The sequence below is a fragment of the Gigantopelta aegis genome, chromosome 4 (genome assembly GCF_016097555.1).
Source record: "Gigantopelta aegis isolate Gae_Host chromosome 4, Gae_host_genome, whole genome shotgun sequence".
In the NCBI taxonomy this organism is placed as follows: Eukaryota; Metazoa; Mollusca; class Gastropoda; order Neomphalida; family Peltospiridae; genus Gigantopelta; species Gigantopelta aegis.
The window spans coordinates 42628266-42646618 of NC_054702.1; the positions used below are offsets into that span (position 1 = coordinate 42628266).

Below are 18353 nucleotides of genomic sequence, written 5' to 3' on the forward strand. Positions count from 1 at the left end.
CTAACACAAATCAATCTTTTTTTCAATGACTCTTTCGGTTTGTATAACCCAATAAATGCTTGACCACATTATATTCACTGAAGCATATAACTACAGCAAACAATATCAAAGTAGAAGTCGTGCTGCTGTGTTTTAAAATAAGCTGACAAACTGCATATTTTACCAGCTATTGTGACATCATTTTACATGAAAATTATCTGACTTCATTATATACTATAATGATAATTATTATATTGTTTAATACTGTTTACTATTATTATGTTGCTCAATTGACACAGCCATTTGATCTGGATAATCAACATACTACTTCAAAACATAATGAACATCATGTATATCATAGTGAAATTTGTAAATCTTTACAAAATTAGCAGTAACAATCGGCAAATGCACACAACTGTTTCTCATAAAATAAAGTTAAAACTTTGCTCTTGTTTAAAGACACCACATTGATTCACAATGCAGCAAGGGATCTTTTATATGCACTTTCCCACAGACAGGAAAGCACATACCATGGCCTTTGACTAGTTGCAGTGCACTGGTTGAAATGAGAAAAAAAACGAGGTGAATAGATCCACTGAGGTAGTTCAATCCTGCGACACAAGCAACTCGAGCGAGCACTCAACCGACTGAGCTAAATCCCGCTCCATTCCAATATGTGATAAAATTTTAATGCTGTTCACTAAGAGAAAAAACAATTGTTGGCAAATATTGGCCATAAAAACAAGGTATTAAAACTTACAGATGGCACTAAATGGATGAGTTTTAAAATATATCTTATAATTTAAAAAAAAGCATCAATATAAAAATTATTACAACAGAAAGTTTTCAGTGAAAAACTGTTCAGACACATTTTAATTTATAAAAGTTGTCCTGTGATACCAAATTTGCCTTATTGTACTTAAAAATTATTAATTGCATACCAATATAAAATTTAAACAAGGGGCTTGAATCACTCATCTGGTATTAAACCATAGCTATATATCTCTGAAAAGTGAACCATAGCAATAATGGTGACAGCTAATTTGACATTAACATGCATAACAAATGAACCAATGAAGATGTGGCTACATATTATAACCTTATAACCAATAAAAGATCCACTTTTATCACAGTATATGGCATGTCTTGAAATTTTGTGGATTCTAATAGTGAATAAATGAAGTCATCAGTGGAACTTGAGAAGAAGTAAAAAATCTCAGCCATATTAGATTTTGAAATTGTACCAAGTTCATGACAGGATCATTTGAATCACATTTGGTTGAAATCTGGTGAAACTTAAGATGTCAAAAATGTATGGGAAAATCAGGTTAGAGTGGCCATCTTGGATTTAGAATTGACACAAAAACATAACAATTGGTAATGGTCATGAGAGGATGATATGGACCAAAATTGGGGGGGGGGGGGGGGGGGGGGGGGAAGAGAGTCAGAAAGACCCCCTATTTATTTTTAAAACAAACTCACTACACACAAACAAGTAACTGAGTTGCCTCATAGCTTTCTCCATTTGATATCCTTGCCTTTGTTACAATTAACATCAGCATTCACCATAACCATGTAGAAAATTACAATCTAAATACATGCAGGTACATTACCTATTCATAACACTAATTAAACATTACAATTATTATACTATAGTATGAACAATTATCTATTGTTATTACTTACAATGTACATACACAAAGGCAAAGATTCAGAAAATATAAATGGAGTAAAATGAAATGCTGTTATACATGTAGTAGTTAGAACAATTTTTTTTATTGCTGTAGTTTTGTTGTACAAACATTAAACTCGGCACAAGTGTAAGTTTTGCAGAGAATATAATAATTATAATTATTATCCAGCACTATAGTTAAAAACAGAAGTGAAATGTGTAAAATTCACTAGAACTTTAAAAAAAACCCAGAAAACAAAAGTGAAATATATAAAATACACTTTAAAATAAATACAGTACACATTCTAAAATTTGTAACAATAATAAATATCTATATGTATACATGTATATAAAGCTATCAAGTGAAAAATAATCAATATAGGACACATACATGGACATGTATGAACATAATGGTTACAGCTGTAGCAGAAAAACAACATATCAGCTGTGAAATAGTAAGGAAGAATGCTAAAGGAACACTGAAACACACAAAATATATCACTATTGGCCGTTAAACAAAGACAGATTGAAACCATTGTCATTAAAACATTTTTCAAAAGACCAACATGGTTTGGACATAATTGAGATCAGTCGGTCATTTAAAACATTTATATACAATTGTTTTACCTCCCCCAACTCTCACCCACACATAATTAACATATTATGAAAGATGAAAAAGCACATACCACATCCTTTGGTATACTACTAGCTATAATGGGTTATATGGGTTATATCTGAAACTAACAGCATACATGTACATGTATGTAACCCCTACTTCATCTACTTATCATGGTGATAGCATTTATATCTATGGTGTTTATGTTTATTGAATATTGCACACAGTAGTTTTGGCACATACATGTATGTTACTATCATCAAGATACACCCTTTTCTTGTTGGTAGTGTGTACATAGGTGCATGTACTCAATACATTTTGCATTCAACTTGAAACGGTGTGTACATTTGTTTACATATACATAATTTGCAAGTTTTATATATTATTAAAAAAAATTATGTAAAGGTTTCATCTATGGGTATAATTAAAATGGTTTTTAAACTTGTCTGAGAATGTTCTAAAATTGTTTTTAAATATTAATTTTGTCCAAAGTTTACCTTTAAAAAAAACCCAACCCTCTATAACATGCAGGAATGGTCAAAATAATTTAAAACAAAAAGTTTAAAGCTCTCTTAATATATATTTCCCTTTCCTCCTTTTTACCCCCAAGTTACAATAATTTATTGGAAAAGTAAAACTTTATATTCAGAAATTCATTTCAATCCACTTTATTCACAACTATTCTGATATTAAAGAGACTATCAGATCATACTATGGCTCATAAAAATGTACTCGTTTGACCTTATTCAAAGATTAAAGGAATACTTGGGTCTTTACCAGTGTTTACCGATTGGTGTTTTGACAAAACATTGAAAAATTAGAAGAAAAAACCCACACGTTTTTTAAAAATAATTTTTCAGAAATCAAGAATCGATCCCAGACCGGCAAAAAAGGACTTTTCCCCACCCCTGCACCAAACATATCTTGTTGCAACCAATGGATTTGAAGAATTTTAATTCACATTATGTGTATGCTTATGTACAATGTATTCCGAACAGCAATATCATAAAACCTACTGGCTGGCACCAGCAACCTTGAGATATAAAGAGTTTACTGTATTTTATCCAGCAATCACTGTATACATTGGCAAGATATGATGACTAGATAAATCTCTATATTTTCGGTCACTGACCAAAAATATAGGTTACGTGACATTAGCCTGACTCGACTCGAGTATTTCAGAGGTGATTTTCAATAAACATACTCTTTAAATCATTTGTTGAAGTACAGTAAATACAAATAATTTTTAGTTTTACGATAACAATACAAAACTTGTATATTTATTTATGAATTAGAGTTTAGAAATAGTTTTTTAATGTGACAGAATGTAGCGAGCGTCTTACAAATAATGATGTCATGTATCTTGTATGACGTCATACGGCAAACGCCTTGCTAGGTTGCCAATACTCGAATTGTGTACACAAAACTGAAATAAATAGTGATTTTCCTAATATTCCTGTAGTATTGCAGGAAAAGAAATAACTGTTTACCGTCTTAAAATATTAGCTTTATCCTGCTCAGGACAAATGACAAATGCAGCTCGGCAGTGCCTCTCTGCATTCGCCATTCTAACCTTCGCAGGATAAAGCCGATATCTTAAGACAGTAACCAGTTATTCCCTATATAGAATTACAGAAACAAAGTAACCTCATGATCTAGTTCAAAATAGCTGATACATTTTACTATTTTTAGCGTTTACAGGTTATTTGTTGGAGAATGTTTTAATTTCTCTGGAGAAATACCGTGACACAATTTGTGATCCATTACATACCAATAATGTTAGTGCATGTCTATAGTTTTTCTATACCATTAAACAGACTAAAACATACATTAGGAAATGCCTTGACACATCAGATTGGTAAAATATACATCACAATACCTTTTTATGGTAAGATGGTGGCACCCCTACCAGATGACTGGTAATCTAAACTACCAAATACACATTTGCAGAAATCACTGGTGAAGACAACTGAAAGAACAGACCATTTATCTAAGTGAACAGTAATTTTATCAATTCAGTATGTACATATATAGGCTTCTGAACTTGCTGCTTTGAGGACAAAACATAATACATTGTTGGACAGTCATTTCATTCCGTTTTGTAGCACAATTGATAATGGTAGTTTACTTTGATTAGGCAAATAATGTAAACTTATTTAAGATTATACTGGAATGGATGTTATAACAAAACATTGCAATGCATGTCTGTTTTATCATGGAAATCACCAGACCGGTACTCTAGTTCCTCAGTTTTAAGACTAAGACCTGAAGTGACGCGTTAAGTGTTACCTGCTCAGCAGAGGGCTCATTTAGTGAAATGAAATAAAATGTGCCTGGCTGGAACGAGAAATAGCCCAATGGGCCCACAGACAGAGATCGATCCCAGACCAACCGCGCATCAGGCAGGTTATTTGATAAATGCTGAAACCTTTAACAAACATAAATGTACCAGTGATCACAAGAGAGGAGTGGGGGAAACAGTGATTATATAGTCGTTTACCTGTATGCAGAGCTTCTAGAATTTTATAAAAATTCACTAGCCATGGGATCATTTTTTTTTTTAAATGTACTAGCCATGATTAAAAATCAATAGCCCTACTTTAAATAAATACAATTTTACTAATAGTAATAATCAGATATGTCACTTAAAGGGGGAGATAAAGCTTAAAAATCTTTAGATTCGGAGTGGAAAGAGGGGGCAGGATATTCATATTTACAAAATATGTATCCACAACATTTGACAAGGTTTTTTTTCCACTAGCCGTTGGGCTAATTATAGTAGGTATTTACAAACCCAACACTGAATATCACTAGCCATGGGAGTGGGACTATCATAATCTAGAAGACCTGCTGTATGTCACTGATCTAGTGTTTCAATATATTTTTAAAATAAATTTAATATTACAACAGGGCTCAAAACATGCTAAAAAATATGGTGACCAAAAACATAATGGATGTTGGCAAATTATGGTAAGCGAACCACGAGCAAGATTTTAATGTGGAATAAACATATGCAATACAAATATTAATAGTGGCTCATATGTTATAGCTCTAAAGAAGATCGCCCAAACAATATTATTTGGGTGACTAACACCATTATTTTTTAATATACAAGTTGCTCAAATGGGACATTGGTCCAAATGCGACCTGACCACAGGCCGTTTAAAGCCCTGTACAAATGTAAGATGTTAGATATGCAAGAAAATAATAAAATACTCATGTCCATGAGGATAGGAATATTCCAATATTCAAAATACAACTGTTCTGCCACAAAGTCGTCAAGGCCAATTTCAAGCAATTGGCTGTATAGGATCGGATTATCTTGTTTTCAACAGACAGTCAAGATAGATTCTTTTCTTCCTCACAACTGAGTTAATTATGAGCAGGTTTGAACTGACAGGAGGCAGGCTGCACAATAAAGTCTTCGCCAGGAAAGGCGAGTGAACACTCACACTCAATATGTATGCCTTCTGATGATCAGTTGCACAAGTAGTTTCTGCTTTTCATCTCATACTTGACAGTATTCATAATATATTTAGAGAATTCCTCAGGAGCTATTATAATATAAAACTGATTCTTTTATCAGTGTTTGTTTCAAGTTTTCCACACTGCTGTTAAAAAAACATTACACCTCAAGTCTAATTTTGAGACTAATTTCTAGAACTGCTTCTCGGTTTCTAGCATTCCAACTTGTAATCAGAAAAGCAAAGGTTGCTTAAACTCCAAGTCGTAATGTTCTGTTTCATATACTTTTCAATGCAGTCCAACAACCTGCTGCTGTCTGTAATTGCAAGTTACAATGAGAATGCACCTTACTTGGACACTGGTTTTTCAAACTCAATGTCTACATCACTGTCAGTGTCATCGTTGAGGCTGACCAAAGTCTGTCCATTGGCACCAGTGTGGATCAGCCTCTTCATTGCGATGTCATCCTCATCACTGACCATCGTGCCATTCCTGTACAAACATGCAATAACAGCCCCAATAAGAAGCATAAAAACAAACACCGCTCCGACATGCCATGAGAAGTATAATGTGGCCAGCATCATTTGTTCTTTGTTTTCCTCATCCCACCTCCCAGCAGAACTGACTGGATTGTACAGGATGTAGCCCACATGCCAAAACCAAGTGCCCTGGAGGAAAAACAAGTAAGCCCGAGCAAGAGTAGCCAATACATTGTGGCGGAAACGCATCTCCAAGAGCAATGAAAATACACTGGCAGCAATAATGTAAAGCAGGAAAGTATGTAGCAACACATCCAGGTCTGTCCGGCCATGAAGGTGGAATTTGAAAAGCAAGCCTTCGACGGCAAAGGCCAAAATGTTGCTTATGTAGTCCACATCTGGTGGGAGAGGAGCACGATAGTGAACTAAAATATCCATAATCCCTGTCAACCCAAAGAAGAAGAACATGGTTGCATGCTGGCCATTACCAATAGCAACAAACTGTCCATTACGCATGCCAGTATAGATTTCTAGAAACAGACCAACAGATATTAACAAAATTTTGCAGCAACCTTCCAATGGAAATTCCTTCAATCTTCCACAGAGGCAAAAACATGGATAAGCAATACATGATGTAAAACGCTGGTTCCGCTGTCGGCAGATGTAATATTTTCGGAAGATGTTTACTGTGTACCATATAGCAAAAATGAGGAAAAAGGATCCAGGAAGTGCATGTCCACCAAAGTTTCCCATTCTGATGTCTTTAGTCCTGAACAACCAACATTAAAGATGACTTTATCTGGGGAAAAAAAGAAAAGAAATTGACTGTCATTGTATAATGCATATTACATTATCAGGGCTATCTCTGGGTCAGCAGAACATTTTGCCAAATTATGTCTTAAACTTCAAACACTGCAGAAACCCAGTTATTTTGTAACAAAATATCAATAATTACATGAAATTATTTCGCCAAATTAAAATAAAATTTGCCAATTGTTTTTAAAATTCGCAATGGCCGAATTTGGCAAGTGCTAGAGCTAGCCCTGAAATGTACATGCATGGGACAATTATTTCAAGGTAACCAATCGTTCGATTACATGAATCATAATTTCCTAAACAGGTTCTATATATTTTTTTTAAAGTCACTTGACATCAGGCCAGTGACTTTAAAAAAATATGGTTAGCATATGGTTATTATTCAACAAAAACATTCTAGTGTTTTATTTTGGCTGTGCAGTTTAATTTCAATGTGATAATTGGAGGGCTAGTTGAATTTAAGGGCCAGTAAGATTTTTCTTCAACTGGCCCTGCTGGCGACCATGGGTTTCATGTTAATTTGCAACCCTGCAGCACTCACTGTAGTTTGGAGATTAACACATTTCACAATCTTACATTATGCCTCAAAGAAATGTTACAATGGAAAATGATTTTGAGAGGAAACCCGCTGTCGCCATTACATGGGCTACTCTTCCGATTAGCAGCAAGGGATCTTTTATTTGCGCTTCCCACAGGCAGGATAGCACAAACCATGGCCTTTGTTGAACCAGTTATGGATCACTGGTCGGTGCAAGTGGTTTACACCTACCCATTGAGCCTTGCGGAGCACTCACTCAGGGTTTGGAGTCGGTATCTGGATTAAAAATCCCATGCCTCGACTGGGATCCGAACCCAGTACCTACCAGCCTGTAGACCGATGGCCTACCATGACGCCACCGAGGCCGGTCCATTGTAGGAAGACAATATTAAAAAATATGCTTCAAAAAGTAACCGACGCAACGAGGTCATACTATAAGTTCAAGTTTTTATTCATAAAAATATATTCCAAATTTATTAATTTGTGTTGTTTGGAAATTACCATTAAGATCTTTGAAACAAAATGTAATACTTGTCATATACTTTATCATATCCATCAAATTTAATGACATTTTTTAACAAGAGTACTGGTGAGATACATGATATGCCCATCAGGAGTTTAACGGGAAACCATAGATATTAATGAATATGTTATGGGTATGATTCAATTCTAATGATGTTAAATTTTTGCAATGGTTTGATGGTCCTGTATGCATCTTTATACAACATATGTTCTGGACATCAGGGGACAATTTTAAAGTTGCCCTGGGAAAAGAAAAAGTTAACAGATGTACGTACGTATGGACTGATAACGCCATACCATAATTCGACTGATCATAGACGGGCGTATAAAAAAGGTTTCAGTGCAATTTGGGTTCTCTATAGCACAAATTAAAGCTGGCCACCACGTTACATGACACAGTTTTGAAACAAAACCAGAGTATTTTATGGTTTATTGATTATATTATTAACAAATAATTCTATGTGAAAAATAGAGGCAGAACAGGGAAAAACAATTTCACTCCTAAGGTATCATTTTTCGTGGAATTGCCCTGTACTATTTCATACTGTCTTTCTGATATAGGATTTATATCGGAGGAGTCAACCAAGCCATCTGTGATTCTGTTAGGTTCCATTTTTATGCAACTGTCAAGTCAAATACCCACCCACCGCACACAAAAAAGGAAGAAAAAAAAGGAAGAAAACTTAATTAAGATAAGCGAATTATACAGTTCCATGTATTTTAAGTGGGTGGCGGGGGCATAATATATACCGCCTAACCCGTGTCGAAGGTGCTAATGCCATGACGGCTCACCACCCAACCCCATTTTTTATTATATATTGACCCCCTTTAGCGTTTTCGCTTTTCCCGTTGCTTTTGAAGGATTTCAAACTACGGTTTATTTAGGTTCTCAAATAATATACATTATTTTAATCTGAACGACAAAATCACAACAGTATTGATATAGTAAAGTTCTGAGGTAGCCATTCTGTATAGCAGCTTCAAGCTTGCGGCAGATGCAGTTAGTGAAATTGACATCATCAGTAAAAAAAAGTTTGTTTTATTTAACAGAGCACTAGAGCACATTAATTTTTTATCTTATCATTGGCTATTGGACGTCAAACATATGGTCATTCTGACACTGTTTTTAGAGGAAACCCACTGTCGCCACATAGGCTACTCTTTTATGACAAGCAGCAAGGGATCTTTTATGTGCACTTCCCACAGGCAGGATAGCACAAACCATGGCCTTTGTTGAACCAGTTATGGATCACTAGTCGATGCAAGTGGTTTACACCTACCCACTGAGCCTTGCGGAACACTCACTCAAGGTTTGGAGTCGGTATTTGGATTAAAAATCCCATGCCTCGAATGGGATCCAAACCCAGTACCTACCACCCTGCAGACCGATGGCCTAACCACGACGCCAGTGACATCATCAGTGTATCTTTGACTCTGACTTGCATTAAAGAAAGGGTAAACTCAAATATGAGCCTGATGTGCTGGAAAGATGCATATTTGGTCCACCAACACATACCGATAGTTTAAAAAGTTAAAACGGCATAATTTCAGAATTAAAAAACTAAATTGTTGCTACTAACTGGGGGCAGCCATCTTGCGTCCTTTTTGGACAGGAAGTGACATCAGCTCCGACTGCATTAAGGAAATGCGATACAAAACCTATGATCTGACCTGATAAAAACAAGCCACTAAACAAAGATGGATTACGACAGTGAACACGAAATGGATAGCGAAAAGGTTTTTTTTGAAGGGGTTGAACACAGGCGGGATTGTTTTTTTTACAACCATTTCAATCTGAACCAATGTACACCGCTGCTGAAATAGAAATGTGTGCTGTGGTCGATTCATTAACAGATGTAGTCTGGAGAGACGTATTTTGTGTGGTTCTTACTAAGGAAAGTAATGCCTTAATGTGCCTGTGCCAGTGTTCAAAATAAGCACTTGTCTGTTTGTCCCGACAAGTGAAAATCTATTCGGACAAGCAAAATGTGCCTCGTCGTTATCCAGTGGACAACTAAAAAATTTCATTGCAGTTTCATTTTTAGCAATCACAAACATCATCCTGATACTTGAATAACATAAACCATTTATTTGGACAAGTGTAAATATTGGAGGACAAGTAGATTTCTAGATGTATTTGTCTGTTGGACTAGTAAAAAATTCTGCTTATTTCTATCACTGCGTGCACTATAACAGATTTGATGGCGTGTTTGTGGTAACTGTTCTTCACACACACACAAAATGTGAGTATATTTGTTGTCAGAAAAATTACAGTGTCAGCAAGATGCGAACACGTTAGGTACATTAATTATAGGCATATTTCGTATCAATGAAGTCTGTAGCAATCAGTCACATTAAATAACTATTAATGATAATAAATAATTAATAATAAAAATAATAACAATAAAATAATAACATAAAATAAAGATAATAATAATAAACCACAGGCTTATATGAATAGTCAGATAAAAAATAAGTAACGGTCGTAATTTCCTCCCAAACCTCTGCGTGTCAGGACGTAAAATAAATTATTTTGAAGTTAGTCTTGCCATTGGATTGAAATGGTCATACATAGTCTATATGAAATTAAAAGGGTTTGTCACTATTAATACTGATTAATTCAATTTGCCACACAAAAACGAGAAACAAATAAATAAATAAATAAAATAACAAGAAATGTAGTTGCGATTTCGCCCAAAATCATAAACGGAAGAGTAACAAAAGAGTAATAAACACGATTCAAACAAGTAATAATGTAAACGTGTATTTATTAATTTGCTTTAGCCGTGTATCTGGTGTTGTCACAGAAAACGGCTGAACATGTTTTTTTGTTGACACCGCGGTGATGCCAACCGTAACGGTTGGCCCCAGTTACGGTTGGCCCCCAACTCGTAAGACTGAGCGACAGTGATCTGCAGTAACAAAGCTCATATGCTTTGAACAGCATTCCTAATGTGATACATTTACCACCATGTGACTACATGCTCACCAATGTATTAACTGAAGAAAATGGCTCATTATCGGTATAACCAGATGTTTTTACAACACCTAGTTTCTCACAAAATTTGAGTACTTTTTATACAGGTACCCCATACATGTTTCAAGCACAAGGCTACTTGACACAGTGGTACTAGATGAAATAAAATTGCATACATTTTTAGCCCAGATGAAACTAATTTGTGTTTTTTTTACAACCAACACACTCACATTTATAACCAATCACAGGACTTGTGGTGTTAACTTCTCTATCAAAAGTTTGGTGCACCTCAAACTTTGACCCAGCCAGAAGTTATTTGGTTTAGTACTACCTATATATACAATAGCCGGCACATTTTTAATATAATATACCAATGTACTTGTTGATGTACATTAAATATCATTCAATATGCCTACCAGGCAAAACGCCTTGCCCAACCTTTTGTTTAACGAAAATATAACATTTAACTTGAATGAACAAATAAATGAATGGTACCTAAATTTATGTTGTTTTATTTATATAGATGGGAACTCTTTACTGTGCATGTAAATCAATGTTTTCATAACCTGGATGATATTAACATCAATTCTGTACCAATTACAATCATACTTAACTTCTGTTATACATTACAGTTTGTAGGTAATAAATAAATAATTATATTTGGTCAAGTGAAACACAAAATTTATGGAACTCATTTGAGAATTGTTTTATACCCCTTGTATAAAATAATTCCCAAACTCATTCCATTAATTGTGTATGACACTCCCGCTCATACAATAATCTATATATTTGCATCTTGTTGTCTCATTCTGAAACAAACAACACAAAAACCATGAGACAAACATTGAAAAATCTGTAACTCTAGATTCTAAATTGACACAATTCTGTATCCATATCGTAATAGTTCTGTAGCACTTTCCATATTTATAATAATAAAATTTAGTTATAAATAAGATATTCTGTCGTAATTGCGGTATCTATTTTGAAATACAATATATATATTTTCGTTAAATATTTTAATTAATAATTTTTAAAAATATATAATGTTCATAAATAAATAGACCTACAATTAATGCATTCATCGTGTTAGAAGACCTCAATATTTATATATATATATATATATATATATGTTAAACTTTATGCTATTTTTTATGTGGTTTTTTTTTTCTTCTTCTCTGCACACACTGGCCTCGGTGGCGTGGTGGTTAGGCCATCAGTCTACAGGCTGATAGGTACTGGGTTCGGATCCCAGTCGAGGCATGGGATTTGTAATCCAGATACCGACTCCAAACACTGAGTGAGTGCTCTGCAAGGCTCAGTGGGTAGGTGTAAACCACTTGCACCAACCAGTGATCCATAACTGGTTCAACAAAGGCCATCTGTGTAGTCCTTAACCATATTAATAACCATAAATAAAATATGTTGAGTGCGTCGTAAAATCAAACATTTCTTTCTTTCTTCTCCGCACACTGTCTTCAGTTTAACTCTAAATCAGTAAAAATGTCAAAACTGTATGAAAAATAAGCAAAATACCGTACCAAAAGTCGTCCAAAGTCCACTCCTGCAGTAACCATACAGTGAGTATGCTTCATGAAGTGGAAAAGACTGAACATGAAGAAAAACCTTTCAGTGGCTTTGCCAGACACTGGACACGGTTGGTGGAATAAACAGAAATAAAAACAAACACCCACAACACACAAGTGACAACACGCACAGACACAGACACAGACACACACACATGCACTGAACGATAAGCAGCTAATAAATAAAATAATATATGTTAGTAATTTAAACATTTTAAAGTTTTTGTTTAACGACACCACTGGAGCACTTTGATGAATTAATCATCGGCTATTGGATGTCAAACATTCGGTAATTACGAAACGTATTCATCACAGGAAACCCCCTATATTTTTCCTAAAGTCCGAATTAAATTGTCAACAACTACGATAAATTACACTCTTTAGTCCTACCTTTAATTACAGTTAGATTTCTGCCAAACTTTGTCCACGAACATATTATGAAAAACCCCACATTCCAGTGCACGAGCATAGGAAGATGCCAAAAACTTTTAAGGGAGGGGGACGCGATCGCACGCACGCATAAACACACGCACACACTAATAAATATATTTAAAAAAAACATCGCTTCTGCAACAAATTGTCCCCGCTTCCTACAGATTCCACACACGAGACTGTATAACAACTTCACCATACATTTTGGGGCCGTTCACCGGCCCAATTCCCCTAACGTATATTCCCAATCCAATACCAAACGTTTTCCCAATTACGACCCAACAGTTTCCCAATAAAGATTCCCAACAGTTACTCTACTGTGGTCACTTGGAACTCGTAGTCCCCCTCCATATCCAACGGAGCGAGCAATTCTTTTGTCTTGTAATGTGGTGTCGATTCCACAATCATTGACAATAATGGTGTCAACCACTTTTTGTTTCAAGTCACCCATTTGCATTAAAGGTCTACATTTTTTTTTTTTTTTTTACCCGTTTTTAATATATTCGCAATAGAAAGTCGCGTTTTTCCCATCGCTTGCCAAAAAGCCTCTGAACTCCAAGAGTCAAGTCACGTGACCCCGTGACGCGCTAACTGGCATAACATGAACGCGTGATTCGCAGCCGTTCGGTCATTTTACATGGAAGTGGAACACGTATTTTTAAAACGTGAAAATATTATTCTACTGAATTGTATGTTTGGAATATTATTTTGAAAATATCTTTCAAATGTGAAACATGGTGAACCATTGTTCGGTGTATGGATGTACAAAAGCTGCAGTTAAAGGCAAACGAAGTTTGCATTTTTTCCCGAAAGACAAACCGACATTGTTTGCACGGAAGCAGTTCTTAAACAGAACACGTGCGTATTGGAAAGGACCGTCAAGATGAGATTCGATTTGCAGTGACCACTTCACACCTGGGGATTACGACAATTATTTAAGATGGTCGATGGGAATGGCACCAACACTTTTGTTAAAGAACTTGTCTGTTCCAAGCCTGTATCCCCCCATGTTCAGCCTATTTGCAGCCCCGAGCCCGAACGTCGCTCAGAGACAAAAACAAAGCCCGAATGTTAATGCCGAGGTGTACATTGTTCATATTTGGCACAAAGATACGCCTCAACACGATGCATTTATATGTTAAAAAAATAAATGTAGGAAAAAAAATAAAATTGAAAACAAATTGCATTTTTCATGTTCAGGCTGTACATAACGATATCCCGAACATCGCCCGAAGACAAAAACGGATAGGCCTACCGAATGTTAATGCGATTTTTTCTAAAAACTATTTTTCCTACATTTAATGATTTATTGTTTTTAACATATACAGTCAGACCTCGTTACAACGACCGTCGTTACTGCGACATTTACACCATCCGACCACAAATTGTCGGGAACAAACGTACATCAGTGTTATTCTGTTCATTACAACGGAATTCACACCTCCCGACACCGACAGAGTAAATTAGGAACAAACGTGCATCCGACGTCTGAAAACACCTTTACAACGACATTACATAATCACAGATACCGCAACATATTGGCAGTACACACACAACCACTTAGACGGATCATCGTCGGTGTAGCGCCTACTACGGTTCATACTGATAGGGAAGTACCACTAAGGGATTTTCTCCTTCTTCCTCACCAATCGAGGTAGCATTAGAATAAACAGACAAATACGACAAGTCCGAAATGTCCAAACTAACGACCGATAAGAATTAGCTATTTTCCAAAGAATCATTACATGCTGTCGCCATGCTAACCTACTAATGAATGAGTGGAATTCACCTGATGCTACATCACAGGTCAGATGCGGGTCAAATCGACTGGATCAGTGTTTTTTCCCCCGAGAGTTTTACAAAAAGTCGCTTTATTAATAATTGTGGTGGTATTTTTGTTTTTCATGTATTTTTTTATATATATATATATATATACTGTGTATTAATAATGTGCCATGATTGTGGACCTTTAACACATATTTGGGATCTACCGCAACACGACCAATCCACGATTTGCTGTCTAATGTAAGCAGACGATCTTATTTTACAAGGTGTGTTAATTTGTTTCGTACTTATTTCCCCCACCCCCACCCCAAATATATATATTTTTTTTTTTTCAAATAGTTTTTGGTATCATTTTTGTAATAATAATAATAATAATAATACTAATAATAATAATAATAAACGTTACTACAATACTTGTAAATTAAGTGAAATTTTCAAAATTTAAATGCGCAACTCACTCCCTTTGAAGTAATGGCCGTACCCAATGTCACATAATGTGGCAAACAGCACGTGCGAGTTTATACTGTTAAAAAAAATAATAAGTAGGGGATATTCCATTTCAAATATCAATAATTATAGAATGAAAGAAAGGTTTTATTTAACGACGCACTCAACACATTTTATTTACGGTTATATGGCGTCAGACATATGGTTAAGGACTACACAGATATTGAGAGAGGAAACCCGCTGTCGCCACTTCATGGGCTACTCTTTTCGATTAGCAGCAAGGGATCTTTTATATGCACCATCCCATAGACAGGGTAGTACATACCACGGCCTTTGGTATACCAGTTGTGGTGCACTGGCTGGAATTAAAAATTAAGAATTAAAAATCCCATGCCTCGACTGGGATCTGAACCGAAAACCTACCAGCCTGTTGACCGATGGCCTAACCACGGCGCCACCAAGGCCGGTTTTAAACAGTTAAATTAGTGCTTTTCAATTACTGTAATTTACATTTCATTATTTCTAAAGAAGGACCGGCCTCGATGGCAAGCCATCGGTCTACAGGCTGGTAGGTACTGGGTTCGGATCCCAGTCGACGCATGGGATTTTTAATCCAGATACCGACTCCAAACCCTGAGTGAGTGCTCTGCAAGGCTCAGTGGGTAGGTGTAAACTACTTGCACCGACCAGTGATCCATAACTGGTTCAACAAAGGCCATGGTTTGTGCTATCCTGCCTGTGGGAAGCGCAAATAAAAGATCCCTTGCTGCTAATCGGAAGAGTAGCCCATGTAGTGGCGACAGCGGGTTTCCTCTCAAAATCTGTGTGGTTCTTAACCATATGTCTGACGCCATATAACCGTAAATAAAATGTGTTGAGTGCGTCGTTAAATAAAACACTTCTTTCTTTCTAAAGAAGGCGACACGTGGAAAGGTGATTTTTTTAAAAACTATATATAGCACATATCCATCAATTAGCAGTAGTCAGTAAAACAAAATTAAAAAAAATATTGTACCATCATATAAATCCGAACATCATATGTTTTCGAACAGCTCATTTATACGCAATTTTCTACATGCATACTGAAAGTGTGATGTCAACAAACATCGCAGAGTGACAAGAAGAAGTGGTGCATTGTTCGCTACAAAAATTTTGCATATATAAAACTTCCTTGTGGAAGTATAGCAATTACACATTCTTGTGCTGCTATGGAACAGTTTATTTATAGAAACTATCACGTGTTCGAAAACATATGACGTAACTTCCTCACAGTATATCCAGACACGCTGCAACCAGTATTATGTTTAACATCTATAATTATGTCTGTTTTGTGGATATTCCAATAAACAGTTAAGAAAGATTATTTAGCTTTTAATTCAGAATTCATTACAGAAATTTGCAATATTTGCTTATCTGTTCGAAAACATATTATGGGAGGATACAGATTGTAAAAGTTGCACCTGTATTAAGATAACTTTTTATTATTATTAAAAATTCAAGTCTCCCTGTTGTTAAAAACTTCGCCCTCTCTAAAGTTTGAGAAAGAAGTAAATTCGCTCTATGATTTTGACCTCGCGTGAGGCCTGTTACTATGGTAACAGGTCGTTTTTCCCTTATTACTAGTTCACCCAAGTCGTTTTGAGCAGGGTCGATTCATAACTCTAACAGACATTTCGCCCCATGTTTCGATTCGTACTGATTTTTATTTTGTTAATAAAGTACATTTATTCATTGATTTGTCTTATATCCATTGATTTTTAGATGTCACACATATCGATTTATATTGCGTGTTTATATTTACAGATAAAAATAATATAATTTTATTTGTTTCCAATATCATTTACTCAAGCCATATACACAAATATGTACAGGCCTTAGATAATATACAATGTATTCACATTAATAATTAATTTATGAACAACCACACTGTATACTACTGATGTGCTGTGGTTTCTTATTAAATATACTACATACCCAGCTGAGGTTCAAACGCCGAGTACGCGGTATGGTATGTTGATTTCGCCTAGCTTCAGCTGACATAATGTAAATAGCTGATAAGGCATTAATATCCAAAAACAGAAAATTACCTAATATTTGGTAATGAATAATGAATAAACAGAAGAAAGAAAGAAGAAAAAAAAAAGACTTCAAATCTATAATAAATATATTTATTTGCATGAGATTTAGGGCGAACTAACCCTGGGTGAAAAGGACTAAGGGCGAAACAATACATGGTTCGAAATTGTTTTTGAGCGAAACGACCCGGATTCGTTACTAATATACTATATAGTATAACATATCTGACGTTATTGTTTGAGGATAGCCTACCTGTCACCTGTGGGCAGAGTACTCACCGAGTAACTCACTAGGGAGTGGGGATTCAGAACTCTTGTCCACAGTATCAATTCCGATAATTTACCTGATAATTACCATCATATCCAAAAATAGAGTATTTGCAGTCAAGTATGTAATAAAGTAACTCCTGGAGTTAAATAGATATTAATTTCCACAAACTGTCAGCTGACTTCTTCCCACCGCCATGTTTTGTTGTTCGCAGGTTTAATCGTAAATTCCTCCCCAGTGTCCGAGCATTGTCTGTAAGTTTGACAATAAACACACTGTCACAGCACTTAAAAGTCACTTCGAACTTTGACCGAGCCGAAAAGGAGGGGTCAAACTATTTACAGTCCGAAGCCTGAAAGGAGCTACATTTCGATCAATTAAGTCAAATCAACCAATTACTAGTAGCTCCATTTTCAATTTTTGATGAACCATTCTAAATTATGCGTCAAAATTACCTTCAACAAATTACGCAACATTTTCTATTTGGCTTTAATCCTACGAGGCATTTGCAAAATCAATAGTACCAACCCTCGACCCAATCTGCCCCCCCCCCCCCCCCCCCCCCCCCCGAACCCAAACCTTTTCCTGTTCTGGACGGAGAAGCCGGTGAAAGTCGACACCTGCACCCATGACAGGCGTGTGTTGTATAACAGCTTGTTCTGAATGTGCATGTTAAAACCGATGACCTGACCTGACCAA

At 35.7% G+C, this 18353-nt stretch overlaps 1 protein-coding gene across 3 annotated transcripts; it reads right to left on the minus strand.

The window, feature by feature from the left end:
* Positions 1–3571: 3571 nt before the first annotated feature.
* On the minus strand, positions 3572–17845 carry LOC121370576 (transmembrane protein 45B-like). 3 transcript variants are annotated; one of them, XM_041495889.1, is made up of 2 exons: positions 17742–17845; positions 3572–7010 (listed from the first exon to the last, which is right to left on the minus strand). In XM_041495889.1, the coding sequence occupies exon 2, from the start codon at positions 6962–6964 to the stop codon at positions 6080–6082; it is 885 nt and encodes a 294-aa protein (XP_041351823.1). In that variant the 5' UTR covers positions 6965–7010; positions 17742–17845; the 3' UTR covers positions 3572–6079. The 3 variants fall into 3 exon arrangements, with proteins under 3 accessions (XP_041351823.1, XP_041351824.1, XP_041351822.1); XM_041495890.1 differs by having other exon boundaries at positions 17731–17843; XM_041495888.1 differs by having other exon boundaries at positions 17666–17839.
* Between the last annotated feature and the right edge of the window lie 508 nt (positions 17846–18353).